General features: G+C 47.6%; 1 protein-coding gene across 1 annotated transcript; it reads left to right on the top strand.

The window, feature by feature from the left end:
* Positions 1-21,576: 21,576 nt before the first annotated feature.
* On the top strand, positions 21,577-22,338 carry LOC149361043 (uncharacterized). The gene has a single exon (XM_089567982.1). It carries the CDS (start codon positions 21,577-21,579, stop codon positions 22,336-22,338), a length of 762 nt encoding a protein of 253 aa, XP_089424108.1.
* Positions 22,339-25,522: the final 3,184 nt, after the last annotated feature.

Below are 25,522 nucleotides of genomic sequence, written 5' to 3' on the forward strand. Positions count from 1 at the left end.
CATTCTTCGGGCTGCTATTACTCCTTGTTGAGCTAGTTCTTCTTCCGTTTCCGCATCGGTACTCTGTAGGAGTTCATATTCAGATATGACGCCCTTCGAGTGGTTCAGGGTGCGGTGCGGGGTTACCTGTACGCTCATTTCTCCAAGATTCTGTAATGACATCAGTTTGATACTTTGTTCTTTTGTGTTTACTTCTACAAGGAGATCTCCGGTTCGCTGCTTTTTTGCTTTGTAGTCTGCCTACACAGCTTTTTAGGGCGTTGGCGATGAGAAATGCAGAGAGGTTGGCTACCGGTTCATCAGTGTTTGAGTGTACCATAAAAAACTTCGCAAACATTTCTGGCTTCTGTGGATTCAATTTCTTCACATCGGTGCGACCCCTTTTCGGGGGCCGATCAGATTTTTTTGGAGATTTTTTCATACGGCATGTATAAACTAAGGGTTCCTGATACTTTGTCGCCTCTGATTCACCCTTATACAAAGAGGAAGGTCCCGGGACTCCCCGCCTGGTAGACAGACGAGGAGGCCATCGGCCGAGGATTGATCACTTCCTCGACCGCCACCGTTCAAGGTTTCTTCCCTCCACCTTTCAACCTATCGCCACGGTACGGATGACAGCTTCGGTATGGGGGCTAAGGGTCCGTGGTGGCGCCAAGCACCAACACCTCGTTACACAAGGTGCCCTTGCGGGGGTCTCTTTTTGATTGGCTGGACATCAAGTCCGTACTTAGCTTTTTTATGATCGCTAAACAGATTAAAAACCTGTTCTCTTCAAATGTTGGAAGAATTTCTTTTGTGAAGAAATATGAAAAGAAGCAGTAAAAGGAGAGCGAAAGGAGAGAACAACACCAGGAACAATATTTGGCCCCAATTTATCAGGGAGGGAAGATGGTTTGGTTTTATGGGGTTTAACGTCCCAAAGCGACTAAGGCTATGAGGACGCCGTAGTGGAGGGCTCCGGAAATTTCGACCACCTGGGGTTCTTTTACGTACACTGACATCGCACAGTACACGGGCCTCGAATTTCTCCTCCAAAGAAACTCAGCCGCCGCGACCGGGATCGAACCCGCGTCTTTCGGGCCAGCAGCCGAGCACCATAGCCACTGAGCCACCGCGGCGGCTTCAGGGAGGGAAGAATCCTTTTAAAAAAATTGGCTGGGGCTTAGCTAAGGTTAAGCATGGATATCTCGAAGCGAAAAGCTGCGGTGATGCTTATGGTTTAGCTTATGGTTATGCTTTATGATTTATGAGTAGTAGTAGCAAGATGATCAGCCACAAACATTGTGATTGTCTTTGCTGTGTCGTTTAGCGAGACGTTCTTCTCGTTGTTCGGGTGTCTCGGACGCTCGTTGAGCTTTCAGCCTTTCATTTCTTCGCTCCTTTTCAGCCAACTACCATGGTATCACTTCTGTATCGGTAGTATATTGAATTCGGACGCCTATTCTCTGGAAAGCAGTTATATAGCCGGCCTCCGCGATAAACATGCGCTTGCGGCGAACGTCAAACGATGATGCATAGCGCGCGGCAGCGTGAGCCTGCTCTATGGGCAAGCGTGCGTAATATACCCCTCCTTTCAAATGCGCACTGCGCACGGCTGCGGCGAAAGGTGAAACGGTGGCGAGGAGGAGAAGCGGCGGCGCACATGCGCAGTAGCCTGCGCCGTGCGTGACGTCACTCGTACTCCGACATACGCCGGCTCACGCGAAGCGCGGTGTTGAACAGCGCAGTGAAGCTTTTCGCTTCAAAAAGGGTGGTAGGTCAAGACAGACGTGAAGCGATGAGGAATTTGTGCTACCGTCGGAGGTGCCAGCTCCTCCCTGGCTGATTCAGGCAGCGACCATTCAGGACGATTATTCAGGACGACAGTATGCCGGTAAAGTATGACCGCCTCCGTGAGCACAATCGCAATGTAAGTAATAAGAACGAAAATGATGGAGAACTCGTGAAACATTGCAACGCATGTGTAAAGTGCAAGCCTTTACTAGACAAGTGTTTCTTAGTTGGCAAAAGTAAGGACAAGCGCACCTGTGAAATTATCGAAGCAGAAAAGATAGCCAGGTTAGGAAGTGCCTGTGTAAGCACTCCTTCTGTCAGACTCTCAAAAAAAGAAATAGCTTACCTATGCTCGCAGTGAATTTGCGCATGCTTTTGGGATGACACGGCAAAAATGCATGTATAAATTCTTTTGCTTTTGTTTCTAATAAAGTTGGAAGTTAGAGCTCTGTGTGTCTACTCGATCTTGGTCGTTTTCCCTATTTGCGCCATTGCTCCGAAGTCCCTATTACCCTGGGTACGAACCTGTCAGAGTTGTCGACGATGATTAAGTAATCATCAACGTAACGAAAGGCCTTTCGAAACAGGTCAATTGAATTCAGCGTTACGTTGATGATTACTTAATCATCGTCGACAACTGTGACAGCTTCGTACGCAGGGTAATAGACATAGTGAAATTGTTTCAGGATAGTGGTATGGGCCTCAAGTTCACGCACGAGGTTCCAAATGGGGAAGAGTTCCAGTTTCTGGACCTTCGTTCGATTAACAACCCGGACCATCTTTGTTGGAGTTACCGCCTGCGTTCCGCGAAAGGTTTGTTAAATTCTCCGTACGCACATTCGAAGATCATCAAGGATGGAATCGCGGTCTCATGTTTAAAGTTCGCTGCATCAAAGTCTTGCCACCATCGCATCAAGGAAGGTGTGGAGTATCAGGTGGAAAGACTGGTTAACAGCGGATATCCACATCACGTGATCGGCAGAGCCAGCGAGAACGTTATTCGCTGGGTAAAAGGCCAGGGGAAAACGACAAGAAAGAAGAACACAGCAAACTCGTGATTGTACCGCATGTGCATCGACTTTCAAACAGGATTAAGAAAGTTGCTGGCAGGTATGGCATTCGTGTCATGTCTTTGGCTCCCAAAAATATGTCAACGTTATGCCGTGCGATTGAAGCTAAGGCGGAGCAGGGTGCGAAGAAAACAAATGGCGGTTGTGCTGTGCCGTACGTCGCGTGCAAAGTGCGCACAGTGTACGAAATCCCGATGTCATACGGAAAAGTGTTCTCGGGCCAGAGTGGTCGATGTTTGAATGTGCGGTTGACGGAGCATGCCGGAGATATGGAAAAAGGTGACGCTTCAAACAATATGGTTCTTCATTGTCGTAACTGCAGCAAGCGCCATAAGATATGTTCTTCCATCTTTTCCAAAACGTGTGTTCTATTTCGTCACCGAAATCGTGCAACGCGAGAGATAGCTGAAGCCTGTCATACGCAGAAACGGGGCATACATGTGTTAGTGACCCTTCGGTTGGCTTGTCTAGTAGAGAGATAAGTTTTTCAAAGAGCGATTGAAAACTGCGCGTTAATCTTTTCCGGCACATCGTTCGGCATGTGGTGTGCGATTACTCTGGGTTTGTTTTGGGTTTTGTTGTATATATAGAAACTTCCGAATAAAAATCCTTGTAGTTGCGAGTAAGCGCTGTGTCCACTCTGTGTCATTGTTTGTTAGCGCCTGGATTTTTCATAATGAATGTGTACCAACTAGCTCAGCTTTCTGCCACGTATCGTTGGCAACGCCGCGCCAGGCACAAATTCAGCCCGTTTACATTCCGTCCGCTCCGACGCGGCGCAGCGCCTAGAGAACCGCATGCACAGAACGTCCGACACGCCATCTGTCGTGGATTAGAAAAGCAGCCCTGCCCCGACGAGAAAAGCAACCGGTCCCCAAGACGGCAACATAGGGACAAAAGCCAGCTTCCTTCCTGTTCCTGCGTAGCCCATGCTGCAGAGCTCCAGGAGACTGAGGAGTGCAAAATTTCCGCAAACATCCAAAGAAACCTATAAACTGACATTACCCATCTCCCTGGGCGCTCCAGCAACAATGCTCTTTTCTGTTTTCTTCGTTGCATGAAGTCGCATTCCGAATAAGAGACCTCGGAATGCACACAAAGCATCCTTATGTGAGTAGGTTGGACCAGCTGCGAAGTCTCTTTTTTTTTTTTGGGGGGGGGGGGTGGGGGGCAGGAACAGCGGAGTGTTGACCGCAACCCTCGTGAAGTTCCCACCACCTTACTCGTAGGACAAAGGGTGCCCATCTGCCATTTATTTCTTCTGGCTCGATCAAGCCACCGACTTCCTGATTGCCAGCAATGCCACGAAAGCTTTGTCCTCCCTCATTCCTGAAACCCAGCTCCTACCCACAAGTACCTTTCACCGAAGGATTGAAGCAGCGCAAAGTGGGTGTCGAACAAATGTACAGGGAAGGAAGCGTGGTGGCGGACACTGGGAGGCTTGTGACCACAAGATTAACTTCGAGGGTATCATTTGCTGAACACCGAGCCGCGTCCGCGCAGAAGGTTCTCACTTGAGTCATGGCATATTCAGCAGGCATGGGGCGATGTTAACCGCTCCCTTACATCCACAGTCTCTGTTCAGTGGCCCGGCGGATGACTAAACGAAGCCTTAACACGACAAGCTGCAACTAGCCCGCAGTCAGATATGATAAAGAAACCGAGTTGGTTCCGAAACGCTGTGTTTTTCGTTTTAGAGCGCCGCTCTTTGTCGCCCGTTCCTGCGTTTCGCGGCGTCGCCGTTGTCCCTCGTAACCAGCTCCGCAGCCGGTGCAGCGCGCTGCTCTAGCTACGCGCGATCATGGCGCCATTTCTTCCGCACGTCCAAGCCGAAACGCATAACCACCGCCGTTCGCCACTGCGTGTGCCCCCGCCCTCTTCCTTCGTGGCGGCGACCCGGCGATAGGGCGCGGTGTTCTCCGGTCGCCGAAGCGCGGGCTCGGCACCAGCGGATCACGGTGCGTGCATCCTAAGCCGAAACGCAGAGCCACGTTCACTTGACTCGCTAGCAGCGGCATCGGTCCGTCGCCGCTATGTCATCGCCGCGCAACGTTCCTATGCGCCCAAACGCTGCCTCCCGCGAGCTCCCGATAAAGGAATTGCTCTTTTCGCTCATCCCCCGATGCCAACCCCCGTGCGACGGCAATCAGAGCGCCGGAACGGTGACGGCGGATCTCGATATGCGCGCCGCCAGAGCCTCAACGCATAGCCGCCGCCGTTCGCCACTGCGAACCGCCATGCTTATATAAATAGTTTATTCTGTACCGGTTCTTTCTGAGCCATGAGCGAGGCAACCAGTGGAGTCCCTCGTGACAACGTTGCGAAATACTTGCAGACACCTTGTCTTTATGAACGAGGCAAAGGTACAGCAAGCCGAGCATATATCCATCTATTTCTCCGTCCGCAAAGCTTCCTTATCGACAATCAAGAACTGTTTGTGCAGTCTTTCTTGAAGAAGGAATATGTGTGAAAAATAAGTTGTCTGTGATTGTACATGCAAGGCTTGCTCGGTTGCTTTGCCTCAGTCTATCAAAAAGCTGAAACAGCGGATGAGCTGCGCTCAAATTCCACAACGCAGTCATCAGGAATTTTTTTTTCATCTTTAATTTTTTTCGTTGGCGTTCTCTCTAGCACAAATACAATTCCAAGCCCAAAAAACACGCTTCTGTCGTGTTAGAATAAACGAACAATTCAAAAGACGTTTATTCGTCTTTCCGTTACAAAGGAGCTCTGGGTTAACAAGAGGCCGTGTTGCTTCTTTCGTGTCCAACACCTGAGTCTGTTCACGCGCCGCGCGAGCGCTCGTCCTCCTCATCCTCTCCTCACATCACTCTCTCCTCCCACGGCGGCTCGGGTTGCTCTGACTCGAAGTTCGGGTTGCTCGCCCTCCGGAGAAGGATCTCCGTCGGCGGGGATGAGCTGGCGCTTACATTGGGCCATCCTGTGCCACCGACCGTCCCGGTCGGAAACGTCCTCGCGTTCGGATTGTTCAGAACTTGTCTCGTTGAAGTCGCGGTCCCAAAGCTTCACCTTGTCAACCGGTGCACTACTACTGTATGCTCTTCGCCTTTGCCGCGCCGGATGCACGTTTTCGATGCGGTAGCGGTCGTTGGGAAGCCTTTCTCGGATGACGTACGCTCCTTTGTATTTTTCTTTCAGTTTCCTTGACTCCCCACTTGCTGCCGGTTCTCGCTCAACTAGTACAACATCTCCGGGATTGTATGTCGGCGCTTCCACCCGCTTCCTGTTGTACCGCTCCTGTTGCTTGCGTTGGTCTTCTCGGATATTCTCCTTTTTTTTCTAGCCTTTGCTTCAAAGCTTGAACCTTTGGATCATTCAGCTGGGCAACGGTTAGCACGTCTTCTGTCGCTATGCATGTTAGGGTCGTATGCAGAGCGGCTTAGTGCATCAACATGAGCCATTGCCGCCCCCTTACGATATTCCATGTCGAAGGTGACCTCTTGCAGTCGCAGCCACCATCTGCCAATACGGGGAAGCAGATTCCTTTTGCTCATCGTTGCCCGTACTGCGTTGCAGTCAGTGACCACCTTGAAGTTCATCCCGATTAGGTACACTCGAAACTTTTCTAACGCCCAAACAACCGCAAGCGCTTCTAGTTCGTATGAGTGGTATCTCTCTTCGTAGTCAGTTGTCCGCCGGCTTGCGTAGATGACAGGATGAAGCTGCCCATCTGCTTGTTCTTGCAGAAGTATTGCTCCTAGGCCGTCTTTGCTGGCATCCGTGTGCACCTCTGTTCTTGCGTCGAACGCGAAATGCGCCAAAACTGGCCTTTCAGTCAACTTCATCTTCAGTTCAGTGAACGCGGCTTCGTGCACTGAAGTCCACTTCCAAACTGCGTCCTTAGACGTCAGTCGCGTTAGAGGTTTAGCAGTGCTGGCGAACCCCTTTTACAAATCTTCGAAAATAGCTTGCCAGACCCAAAAACTGACGCACCTGGTGTACATTCGTTGGTTCGGGAAAGTCAGCGACGCTCTGGATCTTTAAACTTCCGGGTCGCACTCCTCTGGCAGAAATGTCGTAGCCAAGGTAATCGACTTTCTCGAAGAAGAAACGGCACTTGCTTAATCGCAGCGTTAATCCCGCTCCACGGAGGACATCCAAAAGCATTCTCAGGTGGTCAAGCCCTTCTTCCACGGTCGTTGTGGGCAGCAGGATGTCATACATGTAGGCGAGAGCCACGGTGTACCGTAGGGGACCCAGTACAGCGTTGATCATTCTCTGGAACACTGCCGGTGCGTTGGCCAAGCCAAATGGCATTCGAACGAATTCATAATGGCCGTCTGGAGTAACGAACGCAGTCCTCTGTCTCGATTTCTCGGTCATAGGAATTTGATAGTAGCCTGACGCAAGATCTAGGCTCGTGAAGAAGCATTTCCCTCTCAGACGGTCCAGTTGATCCTCAATTAAAGGCAGTGGATACCGGTCCTTTTTTGTGACACGGTTGAGAGCACGGTAGTCCACGCAAATTCGTTGCTCCCCTGTCTTTTTTCGCACCAGTAGGATAGGACTTGCATAATCCGATTTGGAGTCGACAACAATGCCAGCTTGCTTTAGTTCTTCAATCATTTCTTTTGTGTGTGCCCGTTCGGCGTAAGAGAGTCGGTAGGGACGAAATTTCACTGGCTCCAGCGTTGTTAGCTCAATGCTCATTTCAGCGGCATTTGTGTAGCCAATCTCTGAAACGGTGGTTGTGAAGCAGTCCCGATACTCAAAAATAAGCTGTTCGAGCTTTGCACGTTCCTCAGGAGCAACACCAGGACCTACTTGAACCTCTTTGCTCGGTATCATTAAGGGCTGGACAATGCTGGTGTCCGACTCACCCTCTCGTGGCGATGCATCGTCTGGGTAGCAAATTTCCGCTCGTGCGACTCGTTCGTTCGCTTTGATGGTCAGTTCATGATTGGAAATGTTCATTATAGGGACTATTGTTTCGTTGGTCCCGTCAACGCTGAGGACACAGCGTGGTATGCAATGCTCTCGACCTTCTTGGCACCTGAGCTGCATGTCCACGAAGACATCTGAGCGTGGTGCGCTACCAGTGGCGTAGAGCTTAACGAAACCCACGTATTTTGGGGGCACAACCGTTGTTTCCTTCGCCCATAGGCACACAGGTCGTTCTGGGAGCTCTGGAATTTCAATGGACTGAAGCGTGTCGTCTCTATTGTCCTCGTTCCTGTGCTCCTCAAAAATCCGCTCTGTGTTCTTCCACCTCACAATCGTGATGTGTGGTTGCTCGGTGAAAGGTTGGCCCACAAGTAGGGTTATGGACTGTGACGCGTCCGGCACGACCAGCACGGGAACGTCCGCTGTAGCTTGGTCGACCGTGAGGGTGATGTTCGTTTCCCCACACGGTGTCACATGTCCGGACCCGTAGCCCCCGATAGTGAACGGCTTTGTCAACTTCGTGTAAGCGACTCCGATTCGGTTGGCATCCTCCTTCCGCAGAGTTACGCATTGGCTACCGAGATCGACGTATGCTCGTATGTCGCAGCCGTTCGCTTTCGCCATCATAAAGTACTTTTCGTTCGCCTCTTCAGCAGCTCGGAGGTCAAAGCCCAACGCATTCTGAGCGACGCGCGCTCCTCTCTCCGTTTTTGCCCTGCAGTCTTTTTCTCCGTGGCCCACTCGTCCGCAAGCGTTGCATCTCGCCTTTCGCTGTGGGGCCGGGCAATTGAGGGACACGTGACCGTACACGCTGCAGTTGAAGCAGAGGGGCTCTCCTCTTTCATTCCATGGCGGCTTCCTCCTCGCCTTCGGAGAAAGGTTCTTGTGGTCGGTAGTGTTCAAGGCCGACGCCATTGCTTCGCTTTTGTTGCCATGGGCGTTGGCATATGCGGGGAAACGAGAGTAGTTCGGCGGACCACTTGATTTTGAACTTTTGGAGGCAGTGTTTCCCAATCTTTCTTCGAGGCGTTTCAGGCAGTGCAGAAGGTCTTCCGGCGACTCGTACGTGCGTACGCTCACTGCTCTAATCACGTAGTCATCGTGTAGCCCCGTGATGAGGTATTCAATGCATGCTTCATCTGTGAGGTTGCAACATCGAGCTTTAGAGAGCTTGTCGTAGTAATAACACTCGATGGGCTCACCGCGCTTTTGTCGTCGCTCCTGCATTTCCCGATGGAGTCGTTGGAATCCCGCTGTCGTGGGGAAGGCGCGCTTAATTTCTTCTTTCCATTCCTGCCATGTTTTGTCGACGGAAGAGAGGGAGCCATACCATGTCTTTGCAGGTCCTTCCAACCTCGAGAGTGCGTTTCCAAATGTCAGCCGGTCGGACCAATGGTAGACTTGTGCCAAGTCGTCCACGCGTCTTATCCACGCGTCTACTGTCGGAGAGCTGGATGACACCGGATCAAACAATGGCACTAATCGAGCTGTCTCTCCCGCTCCAAAGATGGGTGTGGCCGCTGCTTGCTGCGTCTGAAGCAAGGCAATTCCACTGATGGCTTCTCTCACTGCGGCCTGAACGCTGGCCTGCAGGATTTCCGCCACGTTAATCGTTGACTGAGGTATCGGAGGTAAGCTTCCACTTGTCACCACGTTGTCGGATCCGCCTTGGCTTGAGTCATCGGCGTCGTCGCTCCCGCCATCGCTGCTCGGTCGTCCGCCATCTTCATTTCTCATATCCGTTGAAGATGCTCCGGTGCTGGTGACAGGCATGGTGGGGCTTGCCGGTTAACTTCGCAAGTTCGGGCGAACGTTGACTGTACCCCACTTCTGAATTGTTAGGAAACGAACAATTCAAAAGACGTTTATTAGTCTTTCCGTTACAAAGGAGCTCTGGGTTAACAAGAGGCCGTGTTGCTTCTTTCGTGTCCAACACCTGAGTCTGTTCTTCACGCGCCGCGCGAGCGCTCGTCCTCCTCATCCTCTCCTCACATCACTCTCTCCTCCCACGGCGGCTCGGGTTGCTCTGACTCAAAGTTCGGGTTGCTCGCCCTCCGGAGAAGGATCTCCGTCGGCGGGGATGAGCTGGCGCTTACAGTCGAATGTTTTCTATTGAACTTTTCTTTCGTGTCAACCTCACGGTCAGAGCGTCATTTGCCTGTGCTTTTTCGTCGTAACTCGTTTTTCCTTGCTTCTTTGGCTTATAGCCTAGGTGCCTACCTTTTACGGTCCGCTGCCTCTAAAAATAAACACCTTCACTACAGCCAAATGAGGATGCAGCAGATTTGCCTACACAACAAATTCGCGTTGGTTTGCAGAGAGGCTCTCTTGAACAGGCCTTGAAAGCCTCTTTTCCCCTCGACTTCCACAAGCCACCTTCCTGGGGCTGTACACACCAACAAGCAAAGAAATATTGCTTTAGTGTTGCTGCATGTTCAGATATTTGTAACACTTCACTCCAGACCAATCCCCTCTTTACTCCTTTCCCAGGAAACAGAACCACGGTTGTCCGGAGAGGGGGGGGGGTGAGAGCGAAAATGATAGAGGACGGAATAAATTCATCACAATGCCGCTCGCCATTTTCTGCATCATGTCAAGAGAGGAGCTGCTTTGGATGCTTAACAGAGATGTGCAGGAGAAATATGATAGAAAAAGGCCATTGTGAAAGCATGGCCGCATTTTTTGTGCGCCTCTTTCAACAACAGAAGGGCCACAGTCAGGTGTCTTGCGATTTTAAACAACCGCAAATACATTTGCAAACAACAGAGGTGCGTTCTGAAAAAGCGACGTACTTCACACGCTAATTTCAGCTTCAATAGTTCATTTCAGTACCAACGCCATTTAGAAAATGCCTTGGATGAGGAAAATTCTGTTCAAAATTCAAACAATATCACGGACATTATTCAAACTACACAAGAAGAAGTAATGCGAATGGAGGGTGTATCAGAACAATGTCTTTCTAACCTCCGCAAGTTCATTCAGGATTTTGAAGTAAAATGCCTGAAACTGCAGGAACAAACAAAATCATGTCACCACAGGCCGAAAAGTGTCGCTTGCTCACCAGCTGCCGAAATAGGATCGGGGAAGGTTCGAAAAGCACGAATAAGAGATTCTGCAGGCAGCGTGGTAGTTCAAGTGCTACAGGAAATTCTAGAAAGCTGTTGGCTGAACTTACGCCATTCGGGTGTAGGAGACGTTCGACGGCTACTACTCAAAATCACTCTTTCTGGCACGCATCTGTGTGGCGCGAGGTAGCGCAAAACAATACCGCAGTATTGGTAAAATTGACTATCAGGACCTTTCTTCCCCCGAGAAGAAAAGCATCCGTGCAATCGAAGCGCTTTTAGACAACCACTTGGTGAGTAACTGTTTTTGGGAAAAAATGTCTTTAGCTTTCCCTAATTTACCCTCTCTCCGTGTCATGAATTCGTGCAGGCAAAAACTAGACGAAAACACTGCTGTGCTCGAAACCTCAGTAGAAGCAGCTGGCGCTTAGATGTCTTATGTGCACGAATATGAAAACGCCGTTGCGGAGTTCGCAGTGAACAGAAGTATGATAGGAGGAGAGCTGAGGTCGCAGCCAATATGAGTTAAAATGAAGGAGATGGCTGTGTTGCAAACAAACGAACAAGCTGGACAACTCTGTCTTTTCTCCTAATGGACAGCAGCCGGACGCTGTAGAGCTGCACATTCACCACCTGCTCGCAGTCGTCCAGGTTTCTGAAAATTATTTTCAGACAAGAGAAAGTCTGAATAATTTGTTTCAAGAAGTTAACAGTGTTGTGAAAAGGGGCAGTGCCAGTTTGGAAGGACAGAAACTTCCCGTCATTGTCTGTCTGGGCTCTGATTTAAAATTCTAGCTCATGGAATGCAGTCGGCGTCTTCTAGGCCGCCCATGTCATTTCTGTCGTACAAATTTAAAGCAACGAATCAGCAGACCTGGGGCGAACATAGAGGAGCTTAATAAGTCGTCTCTTCTGCGCACTCTCAAAAACATAAGAATGGCCTTGCCGAAGAACACGGAATGAAAGCAGCGCGCCTATTGAACCTGCTTTTGTGGTTCCAGACATTTTACACAAGTGCACTAGGGTCGTCAATCGCCCGTTTGATGGGTTGTTTGTTGAAGCTATGGACAGAGACAACCGCGATAAAGCTATCAACTTAAACACCAAGGGCACTGAAGCAGAATCCATTGTGCGGGGAATTAACAGCTGTGGCGTAAAATCTGGATTGTGGCAGCAAGAAAGAAAAATAAAAAGTTGACAGCATTCAAGGAGACGCCTGCGAGCGGCTGCTCAGAGTTCTGCCAGAGAGGCTGTATGGAATACTCAGCCTGGAAACGGCAATCAAACTCATCGCACTTTCGGAAATGCTAAGTCGCACTTTTGATCATTTTGAACATAACACGACCGGCGGAAGCATCGAGAAACTACAATATTTCATAAAACATACTTAGGACTTGGAGAAAAAGGGCATAAGGGTAACAGGGCTGAGACAGTGGCTCCATACATGCATATTCTTGCCAGTCATGTGTCAAAGAAAAGCTAAGAAATCAAGTGTTCGGCGTGGTTTTCCAGCGAAGGCTTTCATAAAAAGAATGCCATTCTGTAATATTTGCATCATGCAATAAATGGAATCCACTAAATGGAATGCTGCCGTCGATGCACTGAAGCCAGGAAAAAACATTGAGAATAGCCGACACGTATCAAGTCCCGTGTACGGGGTTGAGGCTGCAGGTGTGACTCAATGGAGACGCGCAGAGAGGGCTCGAAGCGCTCCTGAAATAGAGCGCAAGGATACACTTCCCGCTTGCATTGAGGATGTGGACGCGGTTGAACTGCGGACCCCGAACTGAAAGCCAATGGCATTTCAACCGCAGTAAAATCAATGCCCAAACTGCGTGAAAAGATTCGCAATGAAAGTGAAAAGCAATGTGTTCAGCGGCCGAATTGAGTTGTAATAGCAAAAAGTACCCTTGCGTGTTCGCGATGACGCACAAGTCTGTATGCTTCAGTTCTTATTGTTTATTAGTTTCTGGAAATATTCACCAGAAATTTTTGTACTGCAGTATGTGCACACTTACGTGCAGCCTGTAACGGCTTAGTACGTCTCGTCACTCAGTGCTAAAATTCGCAGTTTCGCATCTACGACAAAGCGAGGATGAAATTCTTTGTTTATGCATATAGTGACTTCACGTGCAGTAAGTGTTCTGCGTTCTTAGCAATATTTGAGAAAATCTGTCTCGATTTACAATGTTTTCCACGTTGTGTGTTCATTAAAGTTTCAATGAGATGCTTATACATATTTTATTGTGTGACGCTGTGTTGTTTTGCGTCGTTAAAGGTAGGCTACATGTGTTTCAAGAATATCGCAGTGCTCGTTTGAAATGCCGTCCTATTGTTCACCGCGCAAGATGTCTGCACACTTGGCTGCCCATATTCCCTCTTAAACGGCTCGGTTCATGTGACTGACCTCATTTGAGCGTGGATTTAGCACCTTTTTCCTCACAACCAGCCTCGTAGTGTGTGGTGCGGAAAGGAAGTGCTTTTTTTCCGAGCCCTCGTAGTTTGTCATATTCACAAATAATTGTGGAATATATCATCACGTTGCTTTGCCATGAGCCGTGCCATATTTGCATGCGTTTTCAATTTCTATACAATTTTCATCTTCAGTTCATATCATATACAGCCCATGAGTATATATTTTCATTTGCCCCATTCCGCAAAAAAAAGCCAGCGTCTGTCACTTTCAAGTTACAGACGAAGATGTGACATAAAAACCATATAATTTAGCGCGGGGTAATCGAAGCCCTCTATAACAATCAGAAAGTACAACAGTGATGACGTAACTACACAACTACTCATAGGTCTACACGGTGGTGAAATTATTGCGGCCACGTTACGCACAATTCCTTTCAAGAAAGAAAAGCAATTGCGCTGAAAAGAAGAAATTTGGGCAACATTTTAAGCTCCACCTTATGGGTATGATGCGAAAGCGTTAACGGGTCCTTTCAGCGGCTCGGTCTCCTCGGCATATTTTTGTTTTTGAGCAGAATCAGCTGTCCATTGCCTGAGTTGCCTTCCTCGGCGCTCACACCGCAGAGAATCCACCTCCTGCATCCAAGGAAATGGGAGAGAAGTCCCAAGCCCCCGAGACGCTGCTAATTGCGGCCAGCCTGTAACTTCGTGCTATGTCCACCAGCACCAATGCTGCCACAACACCGGAGCCCCACCCTGAGGAGTCTCTCCTTCCCTCCTCTGGCCATGGCTCTGCGGAGGTAGGTAATGATTCTCATTCTCCCTTCAACTTTCCTGACGCAGCCAGCCAGGACCACCATGGTACAGGTGGCTGGATACATGTTCTGCGCAGAGCCAGGCGCCAGCGGCTCGCAAAGGCTCACCACGTTCCTATTCCGGCCACTCTAGACGTCGTGAAGGAGGTCTACAGCTCCTTCCTGTATGCCCAGCCTGGAGTCACGGAGGTCCACACCAAGCGGAAACGGAGCATAATTGCCGCAGATGTCTCCAGCGAGGAGCCACTGGCTGCTCTCCTGGAACTCGACTTCCTGCTGTCCACCCCGATCGGGGCTTTGAAGGACTCCCGTCCGGAGGGCTGCATTGGGACCATCTTCGACGTTGACCCAGAGGTGTCGGATAGGAACGTAGCAGACACCATTGAGACCTCGGTCGACATCCTGACCATCCGGCGCCGAGGCCACGCTGTCACTGCTCGCGTTGCGGCCTTTTTTCAGTTGCAAGTACTCATGAACCCGACCACGACGGCCCGCGCTGAGTAGTCGTGTGTTCAGGGCCCAGCGATGTCTCGAGTGCCGTTGAATAATAGCGAAGAATTCGTTGAGTTGTCAAAAAAAAGTTACTCGCTGCGCGAGATTGCTGTGTTGACCTTCTGCCAGTTGAACAGTCAACATGATAGTGGAAGCGTACTGAAATGAAGGACGAATTAAGGATGCGCCACAGAAAAGGCGACCCTGCGCCACTTCGATGGATCAAGACCTACAAATTGTTGCTGCAGTCACTGAGAAGCCATTTCTAATTCCGAAGGAGGTGGGCTGTACTTTCGGCCTGGTACATGTAAGCGACAGCACGGTACGGCGAAGGCTATGGGAAGCTGCACTCCGTAGTCTCGTCGCCGCTCAGAAGCCCCCTCTCACGGTTGCCAAAATGACTGCTCGCCTGAAGTTCGTTGTCGATGACTGCAGCTGGAGGGTTGATTAGAAATTTGATTTTCTCCTACGAATCCACGTTCTCTAGCCGCTGGGAGCAGCAGACAAGAGTGTTGCGCATGTAGAATACACTCTTCGGTCCTTAGAACATGATCAAAGTGGCCGCCAGTGGACGCACGTCAGTTAACGTGTGGCCGGCTCTTTCGTGTGAAGGCCTAATACTCCTGTCACGCGGGCATGTTCGAACTCCTTTCAACTCCCTTCAGCCAGGGTAGTCTATCTCGAGGGAGATGGGTGCCGTGTCAAACGGCAGTCCTTAAGGGAAGGAAGTTTGAAGAAGTTCCTCGCGAAAGGAGATCGGTCATCTCCCTCGAAGGGAGTACTCTCGCTTCCAGTGCGCTTTACTTCCGTGTAAGTAAAAAAACTTTTGCCTTCAATAAATACATTTTTAATAGTGACTATATTAGTTACTATATAATAAAACAAGCATTACAGCTTGGTTAGTTATGTTTAACTTTAGTGGCAGCACTGTACTCTCAAGCTAGGCGCTTGCTTGACACCTTACCTTGACTGCGCCATATTTGTTTGTTTTGATCTGTGGTGGCGCACATGCTCGCACCTCGCACGTGTACTACGATGGACGAAGGATCCGCGCAACGCGCGCTGCCTCCACCAGCGATGCATCAGCCGCCTCTCCAGCCACGAATGACTTGGAACGAGGCGGAGACCAGGGTCCTGATAAGATTATGGGAAGATAATCTAAACTCACTGCGAGGCGAGAAGCACAATGCTAAAGTGTACGATGCCATCGTGCAGGCGATTCGTGCAGAAGTCATAGTGCGGTCACGTAAGCAAGTTCAGGCGAAAATTGACAACCTGACCCAAAAGTACAGGTAAGCATAATCTTTTTACGTATATTCATTTAGTACCGTTCAGAGATGGAAGTTGACAATGAAGAATGCAAACGCCAGTTCTGTTTACAAACTTTGACAATGATAAATGAAAAGGGCACATGGCTTGTTATTTTCAGTCCCCGATACTGGAAAAATTTCAATTTTTGTTCGTGCTGCTTGCATTCAGCGTTCATTTCCGCACCACCGTGGTAACCGCGATGACCGACACTATATATATCAGACGCTCGCGGGTGTTGACAAGCATGAGTGATTTGTCATCATAGTGTAGTGGGAACTATTTACATCGTGCTAATATATCAGTATGCATCAACAGCTCAGGTTCGTTTTTTCTGTGATTTCAGAAGAGAGGCACGCGGAAACACGACGGGATCCGTAGGAACCACGTGGGTTTATTTCCGGGAACTCCATAGATTTTTGGGCAGCCTGCCCGCGAACGACCGTTCACTCGTTCAAGAGAGTGTGCGTTTTTCGTAAGAGACGGTTGAACAGGTGGGACGCATTTCCTCTATCATCGTAATGTTATTGGGCAGCAAAAAAAAAAAAACTTCACAGTCCTAGCACACCGCGCGTTTCTACCCGCCCTATAGTACGTGTTTTCATTCAAAAATCTGTAAAATTAAGTGGGTCGCTCTATTATGCGTTACAGAGTGCATAACAGCATGCTCCCTGCTGTTTCAACAATTTGGAGTGTTGTGAACACTATCGTGTGCAAAGTCCATGCCAGTGCTTCCTTCTATCAGCAAGCTTTGTGTACAGTGAAACCTTTGTCGCCCTTGTGTATCTAAAGTCAAATGACTAAAATTTTTGTGATGTATTTATATAAAGACTTCATTGATTACGAGAAAGCATTTGACTCAGTTGAAACCTCAGCTGCCATGCAGGCATTGCGGAATCACGGTGTGGAAGAGTGTTATGTGAGTAGATTAGAAGATATTTATAACGATTGTTCAGCTACTATAGTTCTCCATAAAGTCAGCAATAGAATTCCAATACGGAAAGGTGTCAGGCAGGGAGACACGATCTCGCTAATGCTATTCACCGCCTGCTTACAGGAAGTATTCCGGGGCCTGAAATGGGAAGAGTTGGGGATAAGAGGTAATGATGAATACCTGAGTAATTTGCGATGCGCTGATGACATTTCCTTGCTAAGCCACTAAGGACAATAACTACAAAGCATGATCAATGAGTTAGAAAGGCAGAGCAGAACGACGGTGCTAAAAATATACATGCAGAAAGCCAAAGTAATGTTCAACAACCTAGCAAGGGAACAGCAGTTCGCAGCTGGTACCGAGGTGCTGGAATTAGCAAGAGAATATGTCTACTTAGGGCAGGTAGTGACCGCAGATCCGGATCATGAGAGGCAAATAACTAGAAGAATAAGAATGGGGTGGAGCGCATATGGCAGGTTCTCTCAGATCATGAATGGCAGTTTGCCAATATATCTGAAGAGAAAGGTGTACAACAGCTGTATCTTACCGGTACTCACCTATGGGGCAGAAACGTGGAGGCTAACAAAGAGGGTTCAGCTTAAGTTAAGGACAACGCAGCGAGCTATGGCAAGAAAATGATAGGTGTAACGTTAAGAGATCGGAAGAGGGCGGAGTGGTTGAGGGAACAAACGCGGGTTAATGATATCCTAGTTGAAATCAAGTGGAAGAAATGGGCTTGGGCAGGGCATGTAATGGGAAGGCAAGATAACCGCTGGTCCTTAATTGTAACGGAGTGGATTCGAAGAGAAGGCAAACGTAGTAGGGGACGGCAGAAAGTTAGGTGCTCGGATGACATTAGAGAGACAGCATATCGTTACCGTGTTTACGTTACCGTTTACCGTGTTACCGGACGCCGGAGTTTCCGGTTAGCGCTGCGTACGCTAGAATACGTCTTAGCATACCGTCTCTCCGGTCTCCCACGTAACAATGATGGTAGATGCCCCAGCATTAATTACAAACAGAAATACGCACGCATTGAAAGCATTTCTTTGCAGTGAGATGCTACATGCTCTTTAATCATCTTTTTCTCTGTATATGAAGACGTGCTCACTACTTTTCTGCTAACGGCCGGCGCAGTGGCTTCAAAAGCACCCTGACCAGTAGACAAATTTACTACACAGAACGCTCTAAGATTGTGTACGCTGCGCTTACTGCGTTGCGAATGCTGTAAAAGACGCAGCTACACCACCTGTTTGCCGCGCGCAGCGTTGCTTCTTTGGATGTTTGGATGCACGACTTAGATGTAAACATAGTGGCGCCATCTGGTGACAGTAAGTCAAAGCACTTGAACTCTGGACTGGAGAAACTTTTTCTTTTCTGAATTTAGTGGTGAATATGACAAGCACTACCAGAATGTTTGTTTTTCCAGGAAGAAAACTATGAAAATAGAGAGAAAAATGTTAAAGCTGGCACAAAAGCTACAGTGTTGTTGCTTCCTTGGCTACGCGCTTGGAGGAAGGAAAATTTGCGACGCGGATAGTAAGGCTTAAGTGATCGAAAATCACAGAATTATCTCAACAACATGGGCTAGTTGTCACTTAAACGTCAACGTATGGGTGAGAGTATGCGAAATAAAAGCGAACCGCTACCATTTGAGTGAGCTGTCGCATCAAAGAATCCAGCGGTGACATGCATTTACTCCGAAGAGGGCGAGCAGGGCGCCGCCATGTTTGTTTGAAAGCGAACGCTAACTCTCTCCGCCACGCTAAAGAGTTTCCGTAAGGTGTTACCGCCCCGGTAATGGGCGCGCATGCGAAGATGTCTCCAGCCGAGCCCGGTAAACGGTAACCGAGCCCGGTAAACGGTAACGTAAACACGGTAACGATATGCTGTATCTCTCTATTAAGCCGTTTGCGGGAATACAGTGGTCGCAACTGGCAAAGGACCAGGTTAATTGGAGAGACATGGGAGAGGCCTTGGCCCTGCAGTGGGTGTAGTCAGGCTGATGATGATGATGCATTTATTTCAGATCATTAACAACATGGAGTCGCGCCGCCGGCTGTCACCATCACATGATCCGGCCAGCCTTTCAGAAGAGCCCCCGACAGCCCAAGAAAACATTAACCCCCAAGGCCCGACGTCTCCTGAAGCAGACTCGCCACAGCCGGAACACAACAGACGCTGTGCAAGCCAGGAAGCACGTCCAAGGAAATGGAAAAGGGTTTCCCGGCAGGAAAAGTTTCAAGAGGCAATTTTAGAAAATCGAAGAGCTCAGCTCTCAGCTCAGCTCTCAGCTCAAAGAAGCCTCACAGCATGAGCGTGCACTACGGGCGAGGAAAGTGAAAGCCAAGGAAAGTTAGTGCACCTGCTGGGAGAGTTTTTTAATAAACCTCAAGTATCTGTTTCCATTGTAGAGTCTTGGCTTCATTTAGTGCAGTCCAGTTTGATCAAAATACTGAACAAGAGCAGCTCGCACCTCTTTCCCACTTACAACTTCCATGTCCGTAGAATGTAATGGTTGTTCATACACCAAGTTGTGCTGCTCTGCTTCATTTATCCACTGCTTTGATATGCAGTCATTGAAGTGTTCGCAGATATTATTCAACACGCAGCATGCACGCACAATAGTGGGCACGTTCTTGATGTCACACTCCATGCGCTTCGTGAGAAATCTGAAACGCGCTTTCAGCCTTCCAAAGGCGTTCTCAACAACCCTTCTTGATCTTGAAAGCTCGTAATTGAAGGTCTTCTCTGCTTGGGTGCTTGGGTTAGCAATGGGCTTCATGAGGTTTGGTGTCAACTTGAATGCTTGGTCGCACAGGGCCAGTGGCGGCACATCAACACCACCAACTGTAAGGCTTGGCTGCCTAAATTTAGGGCCCACAATAATTTTCGCCAGGTCTGAGCTCTGGAACACATGCGAGTCGTGACACCTTCCTGGGGAGCCAATGTTGGTGGCCCGAAACTTGTACTTAGGATCCACTATTGGAAGCAGGATCACGCTGTACCTGCAAGCAAAATGGACAACATTTAGCAATCACACAAGACTTCTGCTTTAATAATTAATCCATGCAATTCCAAACGCAGGATGCAAAACTTGGATTATTTGACAATTTTTGTGCCTCTTACTTTAGCCTGCATTTTATTGCTGTTGTGTGCTAGTGTGGAAATTAATGCAGTGTTACCACCTAACTCCCCTGAAGTTAGTTCTACAACGCTGACAAAGTGCTTCAAACAAGCCTGCGCAAGCAAACTGATGTTTATCATTGTATGAAGCGAGATACATCATTGTTAACATGCCGACAATTGCTTGATATGCAGTAGGACGTGCATTGTGTAGGAAAGATCCTTGTGTAAGTTGAGTTCCTTAAAATGTGCACAATCAATTACTGTGCATGGCCCAACATAATGACTGCAAACAGGACCGAAACGCCATGCAGATCTGCCATGTGTGCCGCTTCTGTTGTTGACTATAGGCTGTGCTCATCTATTCACAGAAATCGATTGCATAAATGTGTTTTGTGGGGGTGTTCTTACCTGGCACAGAGTGACCGTCAACAAAATTACAAAGCAATTGCTTAATTTCGTTATCAGTGTAGCCGAATTGCATGAGTACCATTTTTCATGTGTACCATTTGCATGTGTACCCTATTTAGGTACGACCAGTGACAACCTGGATTTAAGATTACATGTGAACAAAATCAGCTTTCGTTTTTTTTATTGAGCAGATGATGGCTTTCATGGCATTAATAAATACCCATGCATATTTATTTATTCGCCTAAACTTGATTGCAATATCAATGTTCTTAAAAATACATTTCTTGCCCCACATGGAGTCTCACAGCTGAAGTGCATTGTGCACCTTTAGTACACACTTCCTACCTTGACTAGGTTTAAATTGCGCATGCAGCATACATTCAGCAAGCATTAATATTCACCTCTTTGTTTACTTACCCACCCTTGTAGTTACAGTAGTCGCTGGCGTGCTCCTTCGGCGAGGAAACCGGTAAATGACACCCGTCTAATGCGCCTATTGCATGTAGGAAACCACAAACCGCTTGAAATTCCCTCACATGGTTGGCGATTTCATTAGCCGGCATCAATTTCACCCACTTGTTCTCGAGAACGGCCACAATGGTCTCACAAAACTCCCTGTATATGGTGTTGGCCGTTGACCTTCCCAGGTCAAACATGTGGGCGATTGTCCGATCCTCAGCTGAGGAACACAGTTAATAAAGGGCCACGGCCACTCGCTTCTCGATGAGAACAGGCTCCCGCATATTCGTTGCCTGTCGCGTCATCATTGGTCGGCAGGCATCAACAATGCAGCGGAACGTTGTTTCCGACACCCGGAACGATTGTCTGTAGGACTGTGATCCCAAGTTCGGCAGCACATTCTCGAACCATCGCCCATCTCAATTGTAAGCCTACAACTGCCTTCGTGCACGGCGCGGTGATGACGAAAGTGCGATCAGTGTGCTGTTGTTGATCAACAACTGCTGCTTGATCAAGCCCACCCTTTCCGTTGCTGCGTCAATTTCAGCGTCCATTGACGAATTCGCTGCTACAGTAAGGGCGATTTCATACTTCTTTTTGACGCGCTCGCTCTCTTCACTCATGTCTCAACGGACGAGCATGCACGCAAAAAAAACTTTTCCACAGAACACAGTTCCCGAAAACAGCGCACAAGCAGAACGACGGTGCAGCCACGTTGAGAACTGAGAGAAACTGGAGGCGTCTTCGCCCAGGTGCAGGACCCTTTGCCCGTTTTGCCGTTCCAGCAAATTTACGATACGTTTGCCATGCTACGAACTATCAACACTCGAACTGAAAAAATGGAAAAGAATCAGATGGATTTAATTCAGTCAGTTCGTAAACTTAAAAAAACCCAGGAGGAATTTAAGGAAAATCTATGCGAGATAGACGACAGACTAACGGAGGTTGAGCACAAAACTGGCGTCTTTGACAGTGTCGCGAAGGAGATGGAGCGTCTTCGCCAGTCGATTGACCAGCTTATAGGTGAAAACAATGTACTGCACTGTAAGCAGGCTGAGCTGGAAGACAGGCAACGGCGAGACAATCTTCTATTGTACGGCCTAGCCGACACCGAATCAGAATCCTGGGCCCAGTCGGAAGAAAAATTGGTCAATGTCCTTTCATCCTGTTTGAAAATCCCACCTTCAGAAATTTTGATCGAGAGAGCCCACCGGCTCGGCAGGTATACGTCGAATAAGTGCAGACCAATTATTGCCAAATTCTCATCTTCAAAGGTCAAACAGCAAGTGCTCCTCAATAGTTTTAAGTTGAAAGATGAAAAAATTTCGGTCAGTGACGACTATTCTCCCGCTACACGTCTTGCTAGGAAAAAACTGGTCGAATTTGGCAAATATCAACCCTTAACCTCCAAACTTCGCTTCAACAAGTTGTACATAGGTAAAAAGTGTTACACCTATAATCCTTCTGATGATTGTGTGGATGAAATTCCTAACACCTTCACGCCCCCGGCTGAATGCTCCGATTCCGTCCAGGAACAGTCTAATGCTTCCCCATCGACCACTAATTAACGCTACGCGAGGGGCAGTGAATTAAAGTTGCCGGTCATTAACCCACTTTCGTTCTTATTCACAAATATTCGAAGCATACTTCCAAAACGCTACGATCTTTGCTCTGCTATCGATGCTTGTGACGCCGACATAATATGTCTTACTGAAACTTGGTGGTCTGCGACGGTTGATAGCAGTGAATTGTTTGACTGCAAAAAAAGCTACAACGTTTATCGGCGCGATAGGGGTGCTAGGTGCGGCGGAGGCGTACTTATAGCCGTCTCTGATACTTTTCTGTCATTTCCTATTCACTTCACAAACGCCTTAGAACTTGTGCTAGTTGAAGTTCGCACGCGCTCTAGGAAATTAGTAGTAGGTGTTTGCTATCGGCCTCCGTCCTGTTCACCCACCTTTTCTGACGACCTTCATGACATCATTCATATGGTTACACAGCGGTACCCGAATAATCCTTTCATTTTACTAGGAGACTTTAATATTCCCAATGTTGTGTGGTCTAATGTGCGTTCCTATTGTAATCCTTTTTCTAGTGAAGCTGACAAATTTTTGAATTTGTGCAGCGATTTCAACTTGTCGCAGCTTGTAATGCAGGCAACTCGAATTAAGTCTGCTACTTCTGAAATCTTAGATTTAGTGCTCACCACTTCACCTGATCTTTTCCAGCCCATATCGTATCTACAAGGGTTAAGTGATCACTTACTGCTTCATTTTTCTTTAACCTACACCGTGCCTCACCAGAGCAACTACAAGAAATATATCCGGGACTACAAAAATGCTGATTTTGATGCCGTTACCGAGAACTGTCTTTTTTTAGACGATTACTTACCCAGATTTTATGACCGCTCCGTGAACGCCAACTGGAATTTGTTTACAGAAAAAGTTTCATCGCTCATCGATAAGTATGTTCCGCGCATAGTTACCGCATCTAACCGGCAATCACCATGGTTCAGTGAAACGTTGAAAAGACTCATTAACAAGAAAAAACGTATCTTTCGAAAGGCAAAACTAACCGGTTCTCAAGATCGTTGGAATGCTTATCAGGCCGGAGCTACCGAATACAAAAAAGCACTCAAGCTCGCCAAGGATTCATTTTTCAATACTACATTACCATCTCTTTTAATTAGTAACCCTAGGCAATTCTGGAACATCGTTAACAAAAGAGACGATGCTGCTATCGCCCTTAAGGACTCAGCCGACGCACTTATCCGGCCTGATTTGTGCGCGAATGTTCTAAACTCTGTATTTGTCTGTTTTTTTCAAAAAATGTGTGTTCTGTACCACATACATATCCCGATGCTGACTTTTTTGGCAATGGACCCTATTATCTTTGATGTTGCTGGCGTGGAAAAAAATGACAGAAAAACAAAAAAATTCTTCATCATGTGGGGTTGATAACATCACTTCAAAGTTTCTGATCAGGACTAAAGTATACACCGCTATAATTCTTTCTCATCTTTTCCAGCAATCTCTTGACGCAGCCTGCATTCCTGGCGACTGGAAGGTCGGGAAGGTGATTCCCTTGCAGAAGTCTGGCGATAAGCATTCACCGCTTAATTATAGACCCATTTCTCTAACGAGCATTCCATGCAAAATCATGGAGCATGTAATTTACTCTGACCTGGCATCATTCCAACAGTCAAATGCCTTTTTTACAGATTATCAGCATGGATTTCGTAAGTCATTTTCCTGTGAAACAACTCTTATCGTTTACGCATGATCTGAATTTCATTCTTGACTCGGGTTCGATTGTCGATTGTATATTCATAGATTTTTCCAAAGCGTTTGACAAGGTTTCACATCAACTGCTTTTTTTCAAACTAAGCAAACTTAACCTTGATAATAACATTCTTGCATGGTTGCATTCTTTTCTTACTGATCGTTCACAATTTGTCACAGTCAATAACACTTGCTCCTTCACTTCGCCAGTCGAATCAGGCGTACCACAAGGCTCTGTGTTGGGGCCTTTGCTTTTCCTAATATATATCAACGACTTGCCTATTAGCATATGTTCATCATTTCACCTTTTTGCAGATGACTGCGTCATATACCGCGAAATTAACAGTGACGCTGATGTAACTCTTCTTCAGTCCGATATCGATCATGTTCTTGACTGGGCTAACACCTGGTGCATGGAACTAAACCCTAAGAAATGCAAGCACATGCGTGTTTCTCGTTGTAATACTTCACTGCCCACGTATCATCTTAATAACAGCAGCATCGAATCAATGTCTTGTTACAAATATCTAGGCGTAGTTATTTCTTCTAATCTCTCTCGGAACACGCATGTAGATTATACAACTAACAACGCTAATCGCATGCTGTGCTACATACGCCGAAATTTTTATCTTGCTCATAGTTCTGAAAATTATTTCTTTATAAATCGTTACTTCGTACTAAACTGGAATATGCTGCGTCTGTTTGGGACCCCAGTCAAGAGACGCTCATCTATCAACTGAATCCGTCCAGAACCGGGCGGCTCGTTTCATTCTTTCAAATTATCATCGCAACTCCAGCGTCACGACTATGAAAACAAGCTTGCCACTACCCCTGCTGTCACAACGTAGGAAAATATACCGTCTTTGCCTGTTCCATAAGATTTATTACAATAATCCCATGCTTAAGAATAAAATGATGTTACCACCCTTTTACATTTCACATCGCATTGACCATCGTAATAAGGTCTGTATTCCTTCATGCCAAACCAACCACTATCACAATTCATCCCAAGTACGTCAGTAAGCTGGAATCACCTTCCCGGATCTATCGTCGAAATTTCTGATAATTCTATGTTTAAATCTGCTTTAACCAACCTGCTGCTGTCATAAACTCGACAATCCTTAACACTGCCGTCTTTTTTTTTCCTTTTTACGATTGTTCCACTTGTTTTATATGCGCGTGTTACTGCCTTTTGAACGTGATTTCTCTTGTCGTTTGTTTTTATTGTATACTGTTGCTTTTTGTTGTTGTTTTCATTCTGCGATATGCGCTGTTAATTTTTTACTTGTTTTGAAGTAACCCGTTTGTTCGTGTTTTTTTTCTGTGGGCTTCATTTATGTCTAATTATTAAGTGTATTTACAGCTGTATTTTTTGTTTCACTCTCGTGTGTAATCCACTCCCCTCTGTAATGCCCTCTGGCCCTGAGGGTAATGAAATAAATAAATAAATAAAAAGGAGCGAGTAAGCTCA

Source organism: Amblyomma mixtum, chromosome 2 (assembly GCF_055824585.1).
Source record: "Amblyomma mixtum isolate Tamu chromosome 2, ASM5582458v1, whole genome shotgun sequence".
In the NCBI taxonomy this organism is placed as follows: domain Eukaryota; kingdom Metazoa; phylum Arthropoda; class Arachnida; order Ixodida; family Ixodidae; genus Amblyomma; species Amblyomma mixtum.

Excerpts from the sequence above, each read along its gene's own strand:
- LOC149361043 (XM_089567982.1), top strand. The coding sequence starts at position 21,577 with ATGCTACGAACTATCAACACTCGAACTGAAAAAATGGAAAAGAATCAG.